Source organism: Tetrao urogallus (genome assembly GCF_951394365.1).
Source record: "Tetrao urogallus genome assembly, chromosome: 3".
Lineage (NCBI taxonomy): Eukaryota > Metazoa > Chordata > Aves > Galliformes > Phasianidae > Tetrao > Tetrao urogallus.
In genome coordinates, this window is record NC_136815.1 from 37,845,648 (window position 1) to 37,869,030 (window position 23,383).

Genomic DNA, 23,383 nt, shown 5'->3' on the forward strand with positions numbered 1-23,383 from the left:
GAGAGATTTGTTTTATGTGTAAACAGAAGGGAAAAATACTTTTTCTTTTCACTTGACAGGATAATCTTTGGAAAGAAACACAGTAAAGTAATGTTCTTAGCCTTCATTAACTACCTGAAATTCATCCTCTTGCCTAGGAAGGAACAACTGCTTTCTGTTCTCCTTGCCAAGAGTTATTGGTCCGTCTGCTCCTCCATCTCCATATATCCAGAGAGTGGCATTTGCTCGAGCTCCTGCACTTCCCATCAGCACTGACACTTTCCAGTCATCAGATGAAGGAAGGGAACACTCACCAACTTGGGGATTTCTCATTTCTTCTGTGAAATACAGAACATTAAGCAGGAGATGAAAATTGACATGAAACTGCCAGTCACTGCTGTAACATCAGCACATAACCTCAATAATTCTCAATGATCTCTAGAGGTCCCTTCCAACCCCTGCAATTGTGTGATTCTGTGATAAGGAGACCATAACAGAAGAGGGGATTGTATTTTTTCAGTGACAAACGAGGAAAATGTCTTGTTTGGATCAGCTACAAGATTCAACTAGAAAAGAAAAAACCCCTCCCCAATCATAATTAAGCATATAGTGCCAGTGTTTAGGCTAAGGGAGGATCTGTATGAATAAGACAACAGCAGTGCAGTACTACTTAAGAGAAAAAAACAAACAGAGTTTGCAAACATCAGTGTCTTTTCAGTAATGTCACAACCATAAATTCACCTCTACACACTCCTCTCCATGAACCCTCCATGGAACAAGCAGGTCCTATCTCCCCCAAATTTACAATATGCTCAAACACAGAAGGCAGATTTAATCCCTCAGTTTGCAAAGACAAAAAACAAATCCACTGTGCCTATATACTGTGTCCTGCAAGAGTTCCTAAATGGTTCTTTTTCAAAAAGCTGCAAATAGACTTGTTAATGTTCTAAATAAGATGAACATTATCTGCACTTCAGATTAATTTTCTTTTCATAGAAACCTATAATTTTTTTAATTGGAAGGAACCCTTAAAGATCATTGGGTTCAACTCCCTGCAATTAGCAGGGACACCGACCGCTACATCAGGTTGCTCAGAGTCCCATCCAGCCTGACTTTGAGTGTCTCCAGGGATGGGGCATCTACCACATCTCTGGCAGCCTCCACTGCCTCACCTTATTGTAAAGAAAAACTTCTTATACCTAGTCTAAAAGGCTCAGCTCTTTCAGCCTTTTGTATCCCACAGCTCATTTCTCATCCATTAAGTCGCGTTTGATGAACCAAGCTTTTAGAGGCCACAGGCTCCAGGTGCATAAAATCACTTAAAATATTGCTGAATTCATAAATTGACACATTGATATTAATTCGTAAAGAATTCCCAATCTATGACAAGCACTACCCAAAATATGTAAAGCACCACTGTGTTATCAAAACTGATAACACCAATCTGAAACGCAGCACCAAACTGGCCACTGTGAAGAAAATTAATATCACTCCAGCCAAATTCAATATAGATACTAAAACAAACAAACAAACAAACAAATAAATAAATAAACAGCAACCTGTGACAAATTTGTAACACTCACTGAGCTGTATCATGTCATCAATGAAGTAAAAGCATGAATACAATGTAAAAAAAAACTTGTGATGAATCCCTGGGACTTCCTTCTTACAAAACTTTTGTGACCAATGAATTCTTTGTCTTCATGGCATGTGTCTTTCAGTAACTATAACAAAATAGTTGCTTCAATCCATTAAATTTTTTTGACAGTGTGATTTCTTAACATTCTTAAAGCAGCAATTCTTTCTCTAACCAGAACTACGTAGTTCCTCATCTGTAACAAAACAAACTGACTTAAGCTATCTGACACCACATCCTACCTGTTTGGGTGATGTGACCCACAAGCACTCCCTAACAAATGCATTAAAAGATCCAAGAAATGCACAGGTTTTAATAAATATAAGGAAATCCATGCTGCTGTTTATACTTAGTATAAGAATTCCCTTCTTGTGTTGCTGCCCAAAACACCTACTGCAAGCACAAAGTACTGCATCCTGAAAAAAAATTATAATTCACAAACAATTCAGAGATGTTGAATGCTTTTTGCCTCATAATTTACTGGCACTTCTTACAAATGGAAATCAGTCACACTGATTTGCTGCAGGCTAAAAATATTCCAATCTGAAAAGAGGATTTGATGGTCTCTGGATTAGTCATGGGATTTTATACACTTCATGGCACCATGATGTAAATCCATTGCGAGAAAAAATTCATTCTGATAGTCCTGCATGAAAATTATGGAGAAGTCACAATCCTTCACACAGTTTCATAAAAATTACTTTGCTTTTTTATTTACTTATCCTAAATCTAAAGCAAAGCGAGAGTAATTTGGTCCCCAAACATTGTATGATTGAATGACACTTTTGAAGTGAACCATCAGAAAAATGAATGTCTACAGCAGAAGCTTGTACAATAGACATGATGTATTTTATTGCACTCCTGTGTATCACCACTTCCAATGTAAACCTAAAGGAAATTAGATCTGACTTTACTTGTATATTACTTAGCTTTATAAATAAAATGTGTTAAAAAACTGATAGTAACTAATAATATTCCAGACATATGGGAAAGCAACGTGCAATGTACAGAAATTGTTTCTTGGAAATACAGTTTATTAATACTGAATCACAACATTTTTCTCCATGTTACAAACTGTGCCTACTTTTTGCTAGCTAACGGCATCAATCTCCTTACTTTGACTTGTAAATTCAGATATGTTTTTGCTATTCAAATTTCAACATGATTTCAGAAACATGAGGAACAAAGAAATGTGTCCTCACTGCACTTTACAACTTCCTGAAGGGAGGTTGTGGTGAAGAGGGATTTGGCCTCTTCTCCCAGGCAACGAGCAGGACACGGGGCAATGGCCGCAAGTTGTATCAGAGGAGGTTTAGGTTGGACATAAGGAAGAACCATTTCTCTCAGAGAGTGGTCAGGCACTGGAATGGCTGCCCAAGGAGGTGGTGGAGTTGCCGTCCCTGGCAGTGTTCAAGAGGCATCTGGATGACGTGCTGCATGATATGGTTTAGTGCTGATGGTGGCAATGGTGATGAGGAGACGGTTGGACTGGATGATCTTATAGGTCGTTTACAACCTTGTGATTCTATGATTCTAAGAAGAAATCCTCAGTACCATTTCATGCTTACTGTTTGGTACAGAAGTTGACACAAGTATGTGCCCTCAGTAAGACTGTTGATTTTTGTTTTATTTTGTTTCTGATAACAGAAGATTTAAAAATCCTTGGTTTGAGATATTCTTGTCTTCCGATTCAGTTTCTTTGTCCCTACTCATTCTATGATCCTCTAACTATGTATGTATATATATATATATATATATATTCCTTCCCTTCCAGCTCATGCAGAACATTCGACCTTAAGTCTATAACATGGTCTCATGCATTTTTGCTGACATATCTCTGACAGTCACTGTAATTCTCCATTCTGTGAGCTATTAAGTAGATGTTGAAACCTGACATCACCTGACTTCTGTGGCAGAAATGACTCAAGGAACAGAGAATTCACATTACAACAGAAATACCTAGTGTTGTAGCAGTTTTCACTGGTGGGGGCAGCCCTGCCCACATCATGGAGTTGGAAAAGGGTAGACTTTAATGACCCTTCCAACTCAAACCATTCTATGATTCAGTGTTTCTATTCTTCTATGACTAATCCCAAACCAATTATTATTTGTGAAATTAACAACCAAAAGATATATATTGGCTAGTAGATGCAGTAGACGGCTAATCTGTTCTGAGTTCAAATGCTAAGTCTGCTGAACTGTATACTATCTCCAAACATCACTTTTTTTCTAATATGAACTCTGTTTTAAAAAAAGCAAGGGAGTATTTAATAAATATCCATTAAAAATAGAACTTGGAATATCGAAGATCAGATATCTTTTAAAGTAACCTAAGTGAGAATCTCTTACTCAATGTGAGTATTTTCTTTGAATGGCAGAGTACCTGATATTTCTGTCCCTTTTCTGTAAGCAAAGACAGACATAGAAATGTCAGAAATAGTTCGAAGTGCTAATAGAGCTTACTTAACCAGTTTTATGGAGATATTGTTTCTATAAAGGAATCATTTGTATCCACTCCTAAAAACATCCTACTCCTTTGAAAACAGGCTTGATGGTTTGTAAGCTGTTGCCATGGCTTTGAAATGCACAGTATATCACCATACTTGCCAACAACCCACAACAATTTGGGTAGACTTTGTAACACAATAATATAACATGAGGACTGATAGATTTGAAACAGAAAGTGACCATATTAAGCTAAGAATGGAAACATTGACAGAAAAAAAAGTAACAGTAATTAATAATATTCCACACCTAAGTTTTGAATTCAAGCAGAATGTTTTGTTCCAACTTAATTTACTTAAAATCCTCTCCAATATTATACTCTATGAATGATTATACCATTGGCATCTGCTTCACAAACAAACAAACTTGTTGGGAACACTTTGAAATTGCAATCTGAACATTAATTAACTATTCTTACCTGCTTAGCTAGAGATAAACCAAACTAGCATTCAACACATTGAAGCCTTACTCTTTCTCCTACTGAATTATAAAGCAGAAAATCTGAGAGAAATATTCCATGACTTTCCAAAAGCTTTGGATTGGGCTCTTGGTGATATCAGCCTCTTAAATTCCACAGAAGCAGTCCTTGCCATAGATGGTTACATATTCAAAAAATACCAATGTGAAATTATTCAACAGATAAATTATAATCACTGCCTAATCAATGAACCACCTCTCAATGCCCCTTTTAAATAAAAAATAATTATTTTTATGCTGTATGTATGTATGCATAGGTCAAAACTCTAAAAAAGTCATACATTTCCCTTCTTCAGATAAGTAACTGCAAATATGCATGGGAGGCAGACATGCTTTAATGTTGTACCAGAACTGATTTGTTGACTGTTTCTCACCTGAGGGTGGAAAAACCAAAGGTCTTTGAGATGTTTGCCACTGGGCTTTTGCTGGCGAGCATTCAGATTCTCTGAAGTCTTTCTTCTCTTGAGTGGTTTCTACAAGAGTTCCTGTGGGATTTTCACAGCCAACTGAAACAATCAAATGTTTCAGTTATTAGAAATTAGTAATCAGAAATTACAGAAATTTACGAATCATTTGCTACTTCTTTTATTTTTTCTCCCCCTCAGAAGCTTTCCATATGTGCATATGTGACAAACACTAATACTAGACCTACTGATAATTCAACACGATGGATACCAAAATCTTTTCTCTATATATCACACAGCTACTAGTAATAGGCTTTTGTTGTTAGCAACATCACAAAAAGTAGAGAATAAATATGATGTACCAATAAATATCCATTTTAGTGCTTTGAAAATCTAAGTAGCAGTTTAACACCAAGGCAAGAATGAAATGACCTGCTCAAATGTGGTTTTCCACAAGATCAGCTTCTTCACGGTATTTCCTTTCTTAAAGAGTAGGAATGCTGAAATGAAAACTGCTAGAGGCCATTTCTGATAATATGAACTAGCAAACAGACAAATCTTTCTTGCTTTGATAGAAAACAGTAACTACTGTTTTCCTCCTTTTATTGGGTAACAAGAATTCAGGAGAACTCCAGCCTGTAACAAGGTAACAGTTCACTTTATTTTAACAGCATCAGTAAGCCCTGCTTTTTTGAGAATTTCCATTGAAAACCATGCTCTTCCCAAAAGGCTGCAAAGAAAAAAAACTTTGCTTTAGTCTATAAGGACACAGAGACTGAAATACTCTCAGCACCTTGCCACAAGCAGGGACTGAATGGTAGCAATGCCATCACAGTGACTTCGAAAATACTTCCGTATGTCTTGGTGACGAAATAAATGAAACAGAATTAAAGACATGAAACAAAAGTAACAGGGTCTGTGTTTTCATATTTTCCCTTCGTGGATTGAAGCCCTCAAGTTGAGTCTGTTCTTCATTTGTCTGACAAAAACCTGACAGAATTCTTAATTTTCAACCAATGGTCACTTTAGCATTGCCATTAGTTGTTGCATTTCTTGTTCTCTCTATGTCCTTTAGATAAGACTGCAGATAAAGTTTTATTTTCTACAATAATGATCCCAACCAGCTGGCTCCAAATCCCTCACCAAATTAAAAACTTGATTCTCCAAAAGGTGGTGAGACAAGCAAACAGTGATCCAGGGATTTCCAGCAAGATACTCTCACCTCCACTGCAACCCTTAAGTGAGATTTGGGAAGGGGTGGACCCTGGCTCATCTATTCCAGTCACTCAGGGGCATTGCATGCACCTGAACTTCTCTGGGTTGGCCCTGCCTTCCCACCAGGTGCTCAATCAGTGGTTCAGGCCATGACTTAGCATTTCTGCTACATATGCCCTCATTAAATTTTAGAGCTTTCCCTATAAAATAGGAAAGTATGGTGTATCTGAAAGCAAGATAGTATCTCCCCAGATTCTAGAATCTGTAGCCAGAATGGGGAATAGGCCAAGGAGTCAACTCCATGTCTATCCTGTCATCTGTTTTGATTCTCATGCTCCAAAATTTGTTTGTTTAGTTTAAAAAAAAAAAATAAATAAAAAAAAATAAAAAAAAATTCTTCAGCACCCTTTATTTTTATTAAAGGAAAAAAATAGAGCAAAATTAACTAACTACCCTGGACAAACTGTGTGATAAAACTTCTCGCTTTTAAAATTACTAAAAACAACAAGGCAAAAGCAAATGATCTATCTTAGGTGTTTTTGTTTTGAACTTTGTCTGTCAGAAACACTAGTCACTTAGGCAAACTGCAATATTAAGAAATCACATACATTTGATGACCTGCGGGTAGAAAAAAGTGTTGCTCTCTCCAATGTTAATGACTGGCTTGGTCTGACCATCTGGAAGGAGACCAACGTATATCCCTTTACTCCGCACTGATTCCAGACTTACAGATCCAGCCTCCCAATTCTTCTCAATTTTGAAGTGACAGTATTCATCACCCGTGCCCTAAGAAATTGGAAACAGAAATCTGAAATCAGCAATTGCACTGACGTATCTATGTAAGCTGAATGTTTCTTAAGACTTATATATTACTATTTTCTAGTGACATTTCAGATTAACTTTAGGATCTTCATAATGTGCTACATTATTACCCAAATCTTGGTTCTGTGTAGTCCTCCATGACAAAAAGGCCAATCAATAATATGAGCAAATGAAAAAAAGTATTCTGAATAATGTTAGGGTTTAGGCAAAGTCCAGGATATATTCAGAGAAATTCCCATTTAATAAGCCTTTAGAAGGTTAAGGAATGTGAAAACATTTTTTTATCTTCATCTCACAACACTTATAGCATCAATTTCAATGTCTTAGTCAACCAAAACCTCAGCAGTAGTAGTACTCCAATGATCTGGCGCTCTAACAGTGATAAGTGAATACATTTGTGGATTTAAAAGCACTGTGCACACGAATGTAGTAGCCACTGTAACAAACAGCATTTGGATTCAACTACTTATCAGAATACAACAACTTTCTTGTGGCCAGAAGCCAGAAACAGACTACAAAAATCCCAGTTCAACATGTCTCAGAGAGAAGAGCACCCGGTCACATGTTGTAATTTTAACCTTAAAATACAGTAACTGCTCAAAATAAACATCCAGACTGTACATGAAAGATTATTTTCTATCCTGTGGTGAGGGTGCTGCTAAAAAAGCAAGACATTCAGAAAGCCTGCATTCAAAATACAGATCAATTTTTATTTTTCTTTAAATCTCTGATCAGAGTATATTGATAGCAAGAACAAAACTGTTGAGGATCTCAGCTCTGATTCTATGTCATACACAATTGAGTTAAACTCTCAGATAAAAATCATGAGTAGGTCTGTGAATTTTAGTTCATTTGAACAGAACTACATTGCAAAAGTCAATTCAACATAAAATTCCTTACATTTTAATTATTCATTAGTCCTTTTTTTATCATCAATCTATTTAGATTTAATACCAGTTTAAATCCCTGAACATGTTTGTATTCCACATTCCAAACAATTACATCAGTTCTTATCAGGAAACTGACAAAGAATTAGCAAACAACAAGTTTAATGATCAAATAATAATGTTTATTTTTTTCTCTCTCTTTTTTTTTTTTTTTTTTTTCCATCCTCTCAGGTGTAAAAATTCTTTGATTAAATTCCAATCAGATGAAGAATATGGGTCTAAGAATATTTCAACCATATTCTCCAAACATATTTTTTTTCCTGCATATAAAAGCTGCTCATAAATGACAAAGTATTTCAGAAAGAAACTCTGCATGGCTGGTTGATAAAGAAAAAAAATCATGTTCTTCATTTTGGACAAAATAGAATTCAGTAAAAGCTGGGATGCCAACATGGCTCCAACATCTTCTGAAACAAGTACATACCAGTAGAACTGTAGTTGTTTAAAATCTCAAATTAATGCAACAGAATCTTGACACAGAATCATCTGACAAATAAATTTTAACTATATACACATGATCATATTTTAAAATATTGAGTAATTTTTATAAATAAGTGTCAAATAGGTGTGACAGCCTGTCTTGCTATATTCCCGTCTTTCCTTGAGAAATGAAGGAAATGTCCTGAAAAACCTTAAATCCAGACAATGCTTTCATCAAATTTTTATCCAAGCAACACAAAGAAGATTTTTTCCTGTCACTGACAATCTACTCAAATTATCTGCAGATGGAAATACAAACAAGAAGTGCTTACTGTTCCATTACACTGGCCATCTTTGATCTTCAGGTACATTCCTGGGTTTCTCACACTCTCAAACATGCAGACTCCAGAGCCAATTTTATGCACCCTCCAGTAGGATTCCTGTTGCTGCTGACCTGCTCCACTGCAGCCCCCATCAGATCTGAGAGTCAGAGCCTGGCAATGATTTGTGTTGAGCAGAATGATGGCACCATGGTGAAATACACCCTTCAAATGAAAGATAATAAGTCCTTTGTCAATAGTGCAGCTTTCCTTCACGCTAGTCTTTGATATTGATACTGTTCATACTGACTTATTTTAAGTACTTACATATTTCCCAGCATAAATGAATTTCGAAAGTAATTAGAGTATGCACCCAGCTTCCTTCTGTGCAGACACCAATCTGAACAGCAGAAACTTCTCACTATCCATCATCTTCCCTACTCTTTATCACTCAGTAGCACAGAGCAACATTCAGAGCTCAAGCAGTGTGGCAAGCTAAGGAACTTGTTTTCCTTTAAAATTGAATAGCTTCCCATGCAGCCTTCTTGTATGTACCCACACTCCTATTTCTAGAAGGTTTAGTAAACATTTTAGAGAGACTTTTATTTCTCTAAATTGAAGCCCTTCTTATTTGCATATACCAGCTACTATCACCATTGTTTGCCTAAGAAGGGCAGAAAATGAAAATTTCAATCTATTAAATTGTGGCTTTAGTCCATCTGGTGGAGGAGGATCATTCTTTCAGCTTATACTTCTCAGATTAGATATGACCTACTTCACAATAGTATTTTAGAAATTTTAGAAAATTCTACTGTTCTCCTGAAAATTCTACAGTTTTAGAAAAGTCTACTTAATTTATCTCCCCAAACCTTACCTTGACATGCACAACAAATTCCTTGGAAATTCCAGCATATCCTGTTTTTTCATCAGCTACTTTGCCATGAAGATTGAACATTACAGTGTGACCTGGGTTCCTCGCTGACTCGAGAATGGCACAACCATTTGGTTGAAGGTGAATGCAGAGCTCACAGCAAGACTTGTCTTTGCTCTAACATTGACAAAGGAGGAATAATAAATTATATTAACTGTTAGACATAGCAAAATCCAAAACAGAGAGTATCATGACATGGTTTCCGTACTCCTTGATTTTCCATGATTCTACCAGTTTAGAAGGCAAATTTCTCCATATTTTCCACATTTGCAGTCTTAATACTGAAGTTCTAAAATGTTGTATTTCTAAGCACAGAAACAGTTCATCTTAAAATGAAACAAATCTGAGAATAACTTGAAAGATACCAGAATACCTCAACTGCAGAGAGTCAAGTCACAGTTGACAAACCTGGCAAAGAAGGATGGAATTTAAAACTGACATAGATCAAAAATGACCTTTCTGCTACTCTTATTTGCATGATGGTGGCAAATAGTGATTGTCCTTGGTAGTTTATGTTCGTTTCAAGAAAACAAAGAGTCAGAGGTTTTATATGAAAGTACAAAGCATCACAATATTCATGTCTGTCTATTCAGATTTGCAGACTTTGTACTTCACTGTATGAAAGACAATATACAAAACAAGTGTTTAAACAAATTAACTCCATCATCATTCACATATTTAAGAAAACTACTTTTTTAATAAATGTAAAGTGATAGTAATCAGCTCAAACTCTTAAAACTTAAAAGTCCTCTGGCTTACATAATCTCATTTTTTTTTCAAACATCAGAACATATTGGGTGACAAATGGATATACTCTTTCTTTTCACTACACTCCCTGACAAGAGGTAATGGCTTAAAACTAACAGAAGATAGGTTTAGATTAGACCTTAGGAAGGAAATTTTCACCAAGAGAGGCCCTGGCACAGAGAAACTGTGGTGCCCCATCCCTGGAGGTATTCAAGGCCATGCTGGATGGAGCCCTGAGCAGCTTAGCTGGTAGAGGGCAGCCTTGCCCACAGCAGGTGTGGGTGGAATTAGGTGATCAAGGTCAGCTCCAGCCCAAAGAATTTTATGGTTCTCTATGACTCTCTGATTCAATATTATTAAGACTTCAAAGAATCACACTTTCAAAAAAAAAAAAAAAAAAATTCATTTGCAAGGCATTTCCTTCTGAAAAAAAGCTTCATACTCAAAAAACCTGCCTATCAACTTTAATCTACTTTCAAAAGTAAAGGACAAACTGGCTGGATTTTTGAAGTGATTGTTAAAGAATTGAGCTAGCTTGCCCCTCAAAAATGTAATTAAATGTGTACTTTAAGGTCAACTGTAATTTTTGTATTGACATTTTGCTTTACATTTACCTGCTGGCATTTCAAGGACCTCAAAAGTTTTCACATAACAACAGTTCTCATATTATCTGAAAAGATAAGTCATGCAAGACTGAAAACAAGAAAATAGAGATCCAGATTTTCAATAGGCTGTTCAAACTCGTGAAATACTCATTAGAGAGAGAGAGAGAGAGAGAGAGAGAGAGAAGGCTTAAATTTAAGTGTCCAATTAATACTCTTTTTGTAGTAAGACATATTATAATATGACAGACTGCAAGGTGTTCCCTGTATGGAATTACAGTAATGAACATGAGCACTAGAAAGTCCTGCAAGGAGGTCTGACAGTTCGCTTGGCAGGCTGATGCTGCTCCCACTGAGAGATCTAGCTCTACTGAGAGTACTTTATTCCCTCTAATACTATTTCACATAATGTAAGAAAAGAACAGGACCAAGTTTGCCTATGAGATTATTCTCTGAATAAATAATAATAAAAAAAAAAACCACCTCCTTTCTTTAACAGAAAAAAAGTTTCATCAGAAAGTATTTAATTCTACAGCTTACTTGCATACTCCAAGTGCTGAGAAAGAAAGACAACAGTATGACTAAGAACCAGTGTGGATCAAAATAAATCTGGAATTCTTCAGCTGATTTACAACAGGCAGGTTACATAAAAAGACCAAAAAAAAAAAAAAAAAAAAAAAAGACAAACCACAATGACAATTAAAATCAGTATTAGAATTGATGCTTATCCAAAAAGAGGTAATGTTAGGGTATTCCAGGTACCTCGGCAGTATATAGTAAGCTGACATAATATAAACTGGCGTGGAATGATTCTTTATTCCTGCACTAAGTTATGTATGCTATTAAAAGTTCTACGAAGAAGTAAAAAGTAAACTGTGAGAAAAGAGAGAAGGCCCTAAATTTGCCTATCTATTGACAATTTCCTGGGTTCAGTTCCGCACTTTCTAGATCCTTAACTGCCTAAAAGCATGATTATGTATTAGGCAGAATAAAAACAGCACTGTTTTTAATCAGACAATGAAATGTTATTATGAAGCAGAAACCAGAAGCAGTATCTCCTACCTTTCCAGTTGCATAGCCATTGACAAGAGCGAGAGCAAGATGTGGTATCTGATGACTTCTGAATACGGAAATATTTCCTTTTTTGACAATTACATTGAAAAGTCCTTAGAATTAAATGAAAAAAAAAAATAAAAGGTTGGAGCATGAAAGTATATTCTTTCATATTTTTTGTTTATTTACAACCAATCATGTATCATTTTCAATTGTATTAACTCAACAGTTTGACCTTGCTGATCAATGAATCCCCCTCCTCATTCCTTTAGGAGAGGGTTCCTGGAGACAACTATCTAATTTTCTGCCTTGAGGAAAATGTTCTAGACGTTAATGACAAGGAAAAAATGTCTCTTGGGGAGCATACGTGCTTTAAAAAAATCTGTAAAAAGGAGTTGGGATCTATGATGTATTTAACCACACCATACTATGGCAATGAATGACTTGGTAAATAACAAATCATGCAAGTAACATGAAGCTCTCAGGTAGCAGAGCAGAATATTTTTTTTATATGTGTATTCATACTAGATTTTTTTAAAGCAAACCTTGAAGAATAGCTCACGGCTTTGAAAATTTCAAATCTGATCAGTATTCCAAAGAATTACCTTATAGCTAAGAAATACTGATGGAAACTAAAGCTGTGCCAATTTTAGTGTTCCCAGCAGCAACAGATGATTTTTTTAAATCGATGTACCATGACATTATGCTGCCCAATCTGCACACTGCAGCTGTCTCTGGAGGACTCCTGTGGTATCCATGACATAAGATTTTCAGGTTCTCATCAGGATAATTGGGATTATCAGTCAGTGATCACTGTGCCCTGGGAATGATGTCACAAGTTATATGACATAGATGGGTTTTCCAGCCCTTTGGGCAAGAGATGGAGGACACATAACAATCACAAATGAGTTTTCCACTTTACAATAGAGATAAAGCTCCCTAAGAAATTAAAAAACACTAGAACAAATCTCCACCTACGAATTTTTCCTTCAATGCTTTTTATGCTATTATATTATACTTCTTTAGATGTGCTAAAGACAAATAAGCAGTTTTACCAGTATTTGAAACACATCTTTTTTTTTTTATTTGAAAAGAGAAGTAGATAGCTTAGATTGGAAGACATTATTCCAAAGCATACAAAAAGAAGCAGGGATCCTAAATGAAAATTTCAACAACGGTTCCCAAGACAGCATGTATGGATTTCTGTTGCACATGACCAATCTAGCCACTCTGTTGCCTACTGCACATTTAAGTAACTCAAATAAATCTGAAAGAAATTGTCAGAGAAAGATCTTATTCTGGAGGAAGAAGGCTGACATGATAAGTGCTTGTATCCATTTTGTACTAGTATTGATTCTGTACTCTGAACTATAAAAATGGGAACATAGGGTGACAGTGTCTGCTCTTCTGACTTCCCATCTAGATTAATTGATAGTTTAGATAGAAAGATATCAGTTTGGTTTTGATCTAATTGTCTTTCTAATATATTTAATTATTTCAATGATACTGATTATATTTGAAGGTTGTGTAACAGATTTGATATTTGCACAGTTTTACACACACTGATGTATATCCAGCAGGTGAAACTGTACTAGAACAGTATGGAATGCAATAAATATCTCACACATTTATGTCTGAAAATGCAGACATAATGAAAGAAGAATTTATAAAAGGGGATGAAACAGCCTGGAGTACAAACTTGAACTCCGCACATTAGGAGACTGTGAACTCTGTGGCATTCTGTGAAATCAAATCTGGCACAAAACAACACTTGAAGACATAGCATTAAAAAGCAACAAAGGTGAATTAGAAAGATTACAAATTACTATGAGCAGACAGTATGGTCTGTCACCAGGTAACCCACATTTTGTGCTCCTAAATGGAGCTTCCAAAAGAAAGGACACTCTTCCTTTCTGGTGCCAGTATTTTCAAATATTTCAGACATTCTCTAATACTAAAGGTGCAGAGAGAAGATTTGAGTTAGTCAGTGTTTGAATCACCAGTGTTTGAACTAAAGGACCAAAACTGATAACAAAAGGAGTTTTGCTATAATATAGTAAAAGCCACTTCCAATGTAGCTTTTTTGAGGTGCTTCCACAGGTTATGTTAACGAGTATTCCCCTGCTCTCCATGTAATCTTTGGTGTGTCCTGCAGGATTCTGTGCTACCACTTACAAAAAGATGTATGTAAGGTCCCTAGGAAGATGCGAGAAAGGCCAAGCAACTCCATCAGTACAAAGATAAAAAAATGCATGCCTAATATGAAACTAGCTCTAATAAGTTTTAGTAACATGTAAGGTAGAAACTGATATAGAGAAAGAACAGGAAGAGTGCCATTATAGTCGATGACAAGGATGGAAACAAAAGATGTGTGTGTATATATATGTGCATAATTGTGTGTATATTTTTATATACACATAATATACACACACATATATATACACAAGTAATATACATATACAACATATATATACCCTCTACGAATAAAATATACATGGAAAGCTTAATTTGTTAGCTTGGATGGATCTATTTACAACAGATTATGTCTGTCTTTGCCTGACATTTTGTGGGATTGCTCAAACTGCAGATGACTGAAAGTTTATATTTTGTAAGGGAGAGACAGTGGCAAGAAAACATATCAGATTATTTCATGCTTTATATTAAAGCAAAGTATATTACGTGTGTCTTAGAGTGTATGTAAATGTTCTAAGGAAGAAAATTTTGTATTATATCGACAGGAATCAAACACAAGGCACAGTGAAATATGAAGTCCCCTTTTCCTTATCTTTATGCATACACCCACATGAAAAATACTTTACCATATTTATTCTTCTTGTCACCAAGAGCATCAACACTTCTGTCTGGATAGAGACATACAAAACCATGGGTGAGCCTGTTGTAAAGCTGAAGTTTATTGCCTTCCTGAAATTTCCACTTTTCAGCAGCCCACTGGTTTTATAAACAACAAGCAGAAAAGACTTATGAGAAGATGATATACAAGAGTTTGACATACTTGAGAACAACTGATATAGTTTCACTCAAAGTACAATTAGAATTCTCTAAATAAAAATAAAAGTAATTCCTTACAGTTTCCTCTCTCTTCATCTCCAGCTCTTTCCCTATATAGATAAAAAACATATGATTAATTTACAAAGCATCCTCATTCCATTTGACACAGTTGTTGTGAGCCTGGGTCCTCCCCCTCACCGATTTTCACTTACTTCCTGGAAATGTGCTGGCATCTGTCACAGTCAGTCCTCTCGCAATGTTGCCATCGTCCTGCCCATTGTCCAGCCATCTGAAAAACAGAACACTTTTCAGTAAAATCACTACGACAGGCAACTTCTACAATACTGTATACATGGTATTTGAATATTGGTATTGAATTTTGTTGTTGTTGTTCCATTTCTTTTTTGATTAAACAGAAAGAGATAGAAGGGCTTAAGGCAGTTAATACAGATTAGAGCTGTCATATTGATCTCACCAATAATCAAAGTTGCAGTGATCAAAATGCTTTCTCGTCCTGTCTGCAAGAAGGCTACATCAGGTGTGAACCGTTACATGTTCCACACACAGACACCCTTATCACATCTGAACCATGCTTTTACAATGCTATTGTACTACATTTGAGCCTGAAGGATTCACACATTATAGGAGCAGCACCAGCAAGAATAGCATCAAGCTCTAACAATAACTAGCACATACTCTGTATTTTTCTGCCTGAAATGGGTTTGAACTCTCCCTAAATTATGTATGAAACTAGCGTTATAGATCTCCTCATAGCAGTTTATCTCATCTAGAACACAGAATAAAAATTAGGTCAGGCAAAGATGAGGTGCTGTGTCTGATAGGCAGAAAGCCCTTACACACAGATCAGCTTCAGTATGCACATCATTCACTCTGAGCTGTCTCAGGCACTTATTTATTCACTTGGAGAAGTGAGAAAAGAAAAATAGAATTGAGGTGCCACTGGCAAGCTGCAGCTAGACTCACACGACTGGATTGTACCATTGTTAGTATTTGCACTTTATCATTTATAATTATTCCATAAGGTGTTGGGACTTCACCAGGAGCACATAAAATCAGAAATAAGCTAGCTACAGAGCGGAAGACTCAGAGCAGTACAGAGCATTAGTACCTGCAGAGCAAAAGGCAGGGAAGGTAGGATTGCTTCAAGATATATTGCAACCCAAGGCTGCAAGGCGAATAAGAAAAAGGTGTGCTGAGATCCACAAGATCTCCAAGTTCACAAATTCCCAGGCAAGCCTCTGCTGAGAAACCTTTCCACCTCACAGTGCAGAAGAATGCATCCAAAGGTGTAAGACCCAAAGTACTCATTACAAAGAATATGCCAAAAAAGCATCTCTTACAAAGTTCACTAGGTAAAAGAGTGAAATGTTCCAAGGCAGAATTTTTTATTGCTTTTTCATCAACTGAAATTCACCAGAGGTTTGGGACAGGTGCAACTCAGAGAGCTATGAGAAGAGTCTAATAATTACAGTTCATTTTTTTTAGGAAAAGTGTTTCATCTGAAAGTACATCTCAGAAGAAAATCTATGGGCAATTAGAAATGTATTTAAAATCAAATACCACTAACCTGTGGCAAAGAAAAGTATAATCCAGATCTGTTACAGGATCCTTGATTACAACTTTGTCCAGATACCATCCATTTCCTTGTATTTAAAGAAAAAAATTAAAAGTTAATTAATGAAAGGCCAATTTAGTGGAGTCTGATTTCCTATGGCTTTCTCTCTTCACAAGTTGGGAGTTAGGAAAAATTTCTTCTCCAAAAGAGTGGTTGGGTCCTGGAATGAGCTGCCCAGTGAGTTATGATCTATGGAGGCGTTCAAGAAATATTTAGGTGCTGTACCAAGACACGGTGTAGTAGGTAAATACTGGTAATAGGTGGATAGTTGGACTTCGAGGTTTTTTCCAACTTTGGTAGTTCTATGATCGATTGATTCTATGATTGATTCTACTGAAACTGAAAAATCTGCAGCTCCATTCTATAGTCAAGGCTGCACTTACAGGGAGGACTAAAGATTTTACATGCTGTAAGTACTGTAGAACTTGGAGGTGGGCCAGCAAAGCTGCTAGCTCTCTACCTGGCCATTGTGGCTCTAAGATCACATCTCCCCTCATTTACTCATTGTATTAAACTATTTTGCTTTACTGATTGAAATATCACCAAGATTAGATGGCAGCTTATCACAATACTAGCATTTCATCTGCTTTTTAAATAATAAATTCTAGAATCAGTGGCTTATAATTAGCTTCATGAGAAGCCTCAGTTTGCCCCAGTTTTCAAAAATGTCATTCAAATGAGCCCAGAACAAAGGGGGTGGTAAGCTGGATCCTTAAAGTAGAAGGCTGATAATCAAGGGCAGATTTTCACTGAGAAATTCATACTACATGGCACTGGGGGTAAAGAATAAAAGCAAGATCTTCTTCATGTGAAGATTTTCCTCAAAGTTGTTTTCCTTTCTAGACATACATAATCTTATGAACAAGGACTCCCAAGAATCTCTAGGGATTTTCTATTAATCATCTTATTCAAAAGGAAACCCTTATTCATTAATTGCACTCTACGTCAGTTAGCAGCCACAAAAAGTGACAAAGTAAGTAAACAAAATTTTCAACAATTCTTCATCTAGATGTAGGGCAGCGAAGAGTGCTGCTAAGAGAAAACCTTGTCTTTATTTCTTCATTCTCAGAGGTATCTGAGCACTGCCTCTGATTAGAGGCACCCAGCTATGGGCACTCCCGGAAAAAGACTAAAAACAATGTGATGTTTCTGAAACAAATGGAAGAAAAAGCTTAGATGTTCTATCTGTAAATATGGGAAGAGTGGACCATGACTGTGCATAAGAGAGAAAGTCAGGTAGAGAACTATCCTACAACACATTTTACATTGCCTCCACAGCTCTGATACGTGGCTCAAAAAATGTGCTCTGTTGTACAATATTTAGGCAAAAGATTTTACAAAACAAATCCTGTGACTGCAAGCACTTTGATTTTTATTATTATTATTATTTGTCTAATGGCCAGATACTGTAAACAAAAAATCCAATTGCATCTTTAGGATCTAACTGGCAATACTAAAAGAATATTAGTCTATTTTACTATAACTTCGATTGTATGAGATACATTCAGTGCCTCAAGCAGACACTCCTCATCTTTACACTTTTTGATTAGGATTAGTCAAAAACTGCAAGAGCAGTTGTTGATGGTATACTTAACATAATACATGACAGAATACTGAAAGTGAAAACAAAATATCTGATATTCATATAAGAAGGTCACTTGAAAAGTGCCATTAGAAGTCTCTCACTTTGTCTCTCACTTCTGGAACATTGTCATACATTCTATTTTATATATTTTGTTTCTATGAAAAGGTGAATAACTTCACAGGTAATATTCAGGGACTAAGTAGAGATAATTCTGACCTGATCCAAGACCGTTGTGTCCTATAACAATCTTGTACAAATGGCCAAGGTGCACAGCTTCCACAAGAAAGATGTCAGTCTGTAATCAATCAACATATTTTCAGCAAGATCTGAAAAGCAAAACACTCTTCAGCCACAGAATCTAATGTCCTACTTAAGCCCAGAAAACTCTTCATTCAAAGACACCCTTTGAAATATCATCTAATGACAATTCCAGAATAAATCAGGGACAGTTTTCCTGAAACAAAATAAATAAGGTTCATCACTTTGTTAATGGGAGCATTCCACTCAGATGAATGGGATGAGAGTCAGAATAAAAACATGTTCAATGCTTAATTTGGAATAAATTTTTACAAGCTGCAATAGATTTCAACACTAGGAATGCAGACATAAAATGTAAAGTTTAATTTTCTCTTAATTTGTTAAATCAACTTAAATTGAATTACTTGACAATCCTTGAGGTACCTTCCAAACCAAGCCACTCTATGATTCTATGATAAAGGAATTAAATATTTAATATGAAAGAGCACAGTTTATCTATTTTATAAATGAGAATTCTGCTCATCTTGGTGAGCAAACCACTGATGTACCATTGGAAAGTAATCTTGGCTTAATTGTGGAATTTTGAAATAACATAGGAATGCAGCAATTATTTCCCATAATTGCAGCATTACTGCCCACTGGAGAGGGAAAAAACACACAAACAAATCAGAAAAAGCTCTTGTACTCACTTGTCCTTTCAAAAATTTCTTGGGTTTCTGTGACCTGACCAGCTGTCTTGATCCTGTGTCACCTTTTTCTCCGTAGATAGAAATATACACATCAGCTTCAGTTCCAGCATTCCACAGATCTCCTGTTGTCACATGCACTTCATAGACAGTCACTGACAATAGAAGTTGACAACTTTTCATATTAAACATTATTATATTTAGAATAGCATCTAACTGCAAATGTGCCTGTAGACTCCAAATACATTTGTGTCAAGGGCAGTTAGACCGTAAAACCTTCAAAATCCTATTCAAGTAAAATAATGAAAAAAATGTATAAACTTGCTTTGATGTTATATTTATGAGGGTTTTTTTGTTTGTTTGGGTTTGTTGTTGTTTGTTTGTTTTTAAATCCCAGTACACAAAAAGAACTTCAAAATGCACAATAGTATGATTTTGTCCTGCTGCAGCATCTGAAATCATCACCAAGCTGAAAAGTAAATAGCTGAAGCCTAAGATCAGGCTTACCATAAGCAGTGGCATCAAACTATAGGAAGCGGCAGGATATATTAACATTTTGAATGCATTGGTTCGACAAACAAACAAAAATCCAGCACAAAATTTTACTTTTCTCAGACCTCAGAATTCAGAAAGATGTATAGATTTAATAGTTTATGCTTCCTGCAAAAGGTTAATACAGACTTCCTCTATGACATTCCATACGGAAATTCTTTAAAGTCTGTAGATATGTCAGAAAAAAAAAAACAAAATGGGATTAAGTTTATTAAAGAGACTATTTAAAAGAAATAAATAACCCAAATACAAAAAGACAAAAAAACACTTGAGTCTAAATCCCACAGATTTGGAATAAAGACTATGACACATTAAATGTGTATATCAATAGAAATCAGTGATTTTTAGAATGTGGATATTAGAACTCCAGAAAACTTAAACTTAAATAAAAGCATGTAATGATAATCCTTAACAGAAACAAAGGAAGGGCAAAGTTTATGCCAACATATAGTGACAATGCTAACTAGACCAAATGAAATAGAGAGAATGAAATGAGGAGAGAACAAACTCATATTCTGGAACACAAGCTCTTCCTCCTGATATAGGTGTCCTTGTGCTATTTTGCCTTACGGGAAGAAAAATCTTTCTAGGCAATTGGATCCAGAACAACAAAATCATTAACAGCACTCAATTATCAGTTCCCAGTTCCAGTATGTTAAGAATTTTTCCTGCAATTCACCTGAAGGAGGTCACTCCCACATCTCACTGCTGATGGACAAACACTTTCTTTCAATAAGCAGTAGGCATTTATTCATAATAAGTCCTTATCTGCAATTATTTACAGCTTTTCCCTCAATGCTTGTTTTAGGTGTTCTTTCTTTTTTTTTTTTTATGACTATCTCACATTTATTCACACGGCACTTGTGCTTAGCTGACTACACAAGCTGACTTAAAATAATTTAGCCTTGATAAAGGTACCAATCTAGCTAAAACAGTAGACTCTCTTCACAGATGGTGTTTACGTGCCTGCACAGAGCTGTGTGGTACAGGATTAACTTGCTTCTAGTATCAGAACTAAATGCTTAGAAATACTCATAAGGTACATCTGCATTCCTTTGGAGTATTGTTCTATAGATATATATTATTAATAAACCCAGGGTAGAAGTTTAAAATAGCTAAAATAGCTAAATAAAAAAATGCAAGGAATGTTCACAATTTTTCGCACTCCTCTTTAACTCTCATAAACCTGGGGAGAATCCCTGATTTTAATAAGCATAAGTATTTATAGTTCTTATATCCTAAGACATAGATAGGTGACTCACCTTTCTTTTAGGCATTTCACAGAACAGTGTGCAGAATGGAGATTAAGAAAAAGGAATTGTATTCTTTGCACATACTTTTGCCTATAATTGCAAAAAATTAAATGCATAAACGTGGTAGTCTGAAATTAGAGAATTTCGGGAATAAGATTATTTGCAAAATTTATTCTTTCCCCTATACTTATGAATAAGGAAAGACAGAACAAAGAGGTAGAATACTTTCCTCACTACAGATCAACTATTATCATTCGGACAAAAGCTAGCCACATTTAGGCCACAGAAGCTTTTGACAGTCTTCAACAGCAGAGTCATGTACTATTTTTTTCCAGAGTACACCTACCTCAAATGTTTGAGTATCAACAACTGGCACTTAACGTTGCCTTTTATCTTCATCTTTCACCATGTCACCACCCAATCTCATTACTTCTCCAAATTTTTCCTTGCAGTACCCACATGAACTGGTTCCCCATTTTCTGGAGAAGTACAAAAGAGAATTTGCTTCTCCAGATCAACAATCCTCCCCAGTCCTACAACTTCTTCCAGCAAAAATAATCCGCTGTACAGTTTCTACTTCAAGAAAAGCAGAGGATTGCCAGTCACCAAACACTGTAACTCTGATTTACCCCTTTCAAGTAGTTCATATAATCAAAGGTTGTGTCAGAAGACATGATCAGAAGGGAAAAAAAAGTAGGATGGGTGAGGATAAAATGTCAAACAAATGGTGGTCAGTCACTCAGAATTAGAGTCGTGATGTCACTATGTAATACTTCTTAACAGCTTAATTCAGATGTTTTCTCTTTGAACACAAAACTGTTAAATCAGAAAGTGCTTCAGCCTCTTTTTATTCAGAAATTGGTTTTAAAGGGCCTCTCCATCTCTCTTTCAGCCTGAATCCATACCTCTTCCCTTATTCTGTTATCAAACTATCTTCCCTGAAGTTAAAAGCCGTTTTCTCTTTTCACTGTCTTATGCAGATATATAATATTGGCAAAAAGACACAGAGGCTGTCTTTCGTTTACTAAGCTAGAGATGAAACTCTCTTCTCCAAAGCCTTCAGCATGACCCTTCTTATACTGAGAAAATACATGGTCCTTTTCTTCTTTTCCTGTGTGAGAGAAATTATTAACTGCAAAATACAGATTGAGAGGATGGGTTTAAGTATGCTGTTGTGCATTATAATGCATCAAAAGTACATGATAATGAAAATCTTTCATTAGATCTTTCTTTCAGAAACAACGGAACAACTTACTCAGAAAGTAGGACTCAAAAATTGTAAGATGAAAAAGGCCAAGGTCTCTGAGTATTAAGTAAGGGAACAGTAGGAAAGAACAAATATTGCATGTAGGGAAGCTGAGCATATTCAATTTAACATTTTAATCAACGTTAATTAACATGTATTTAAAAGATTGGTGTTTTGTATTGATTGGTGTTTGTATGTCCCTCTACTAATAATATCAAATTCTCCCAAAGAAATCAAACCTGAGGACAAAGGATGACTGCATCAGAGGCTTTTCACGCCTTCAAAGATATGAAAATCATAACCACTCAGGATCACAGATTAGTGTATTTAGGTCTGCCCAGCACCACTCTACCGTATTTCATGAAACATTTACAGCTACTAACTAGATCACAGGGGGAACCTTTCCTTCTATTCTTTTTCTCTTAAAGACATATTAATGAGGCACAGGCCTTTTCTTCTGGTCTTCTTTCCAGGGTCTTAATCTCCATGATCAGCCACCACAAGTGTAAGTGGAGCTTCAAGTCACCTAGCCCTTTATTACTAGAGTTACTGTTGAAAGGTATGTTTGCCAATATTCATCTGCCATTTTCTGGACTTCTGCCCCTCTATTTCATTTATAGCCTCTTCCTCTGTTCTGCAATCCAACAGCAACAGCTGTTACCATTTCAATTTTTCATGATCAATAAAAGGTACTGTAATATCACCAGAAACTGATAAAGTATTAAACACTCTGGTAAGAAAAAAAGGGGGTGCAGAGGGAGGAGAGAGGGAGGGGTTCCACAGTTTTTGGATAACTCTGAAAGAGGGTTTCTCTCATCCAATAGTCCTTCAGATCTTCAGCTGATCTGATCTTTTGGTAAGGGAGGAGTGGAGGGCCCAGAGCATGTCTCGTGTGAATCTTTCTCAAGTGAAAGCTTCAGCACAAGTAATATCGATGATGGTATAAGTTTTCCATCTTCACACGCTACAGGATTGTCATCTGCCCTCACATTCTTGATCTCTCGCCCATACCCCTCATAGGATACACCAATCTTGTTCTTCTCTTGTACTTTCTTTAAGAAAGAGCAATGCCAGATGAAGCGATGGGAAGAGAAAGCACA

The 23,383-nt window shown here is 36.0% G+C and overlaps 1 protein-coding gene across 1 annotated transcript in view; it reads right to left on the reverse strand.

Annotated features, from left to right (window-relative positions):
- The window catches only part of RP1 (RP1 axonemal microtubule associated), a gene marked incomplete at both ends in the record, with an annotated part of 183,132 nt that overhangs the window by 134,622 nt on the left and 25,127 nt on the right, over positions 1 to 23,383 (reverse strand). The window contains 11 exon segments of the mRNA XM_079533866.1: positions 115 to 317; positions 4,972 to 5,103; positions 6,825 to 7,002; positions 8,738 to 8,950; positions 9,600 to 9,773; positions 14,873 to 15,007; positions 15,146 to 15,177; positions 15,280 to 15,356; positions 16,656 to 16,731; positions 18,505 to 18,583; positions 19,236 to 19,387. Coding sequence (XP_079389992.1) covers positions 115 to 317; positions 4,972 to 5,103; positions 6,825 to 7,002; positions 8,738 to 8,950; positions 9,600 to 9,773; positions 14,873 to 15,007; positions 15,146 to 15,177; positions 15,280 to 15,356; positions 16,656 to 16,731; positions 18,505 to 18,583; positions 19,236 to 19,387 — 1,451 coding nt within the window.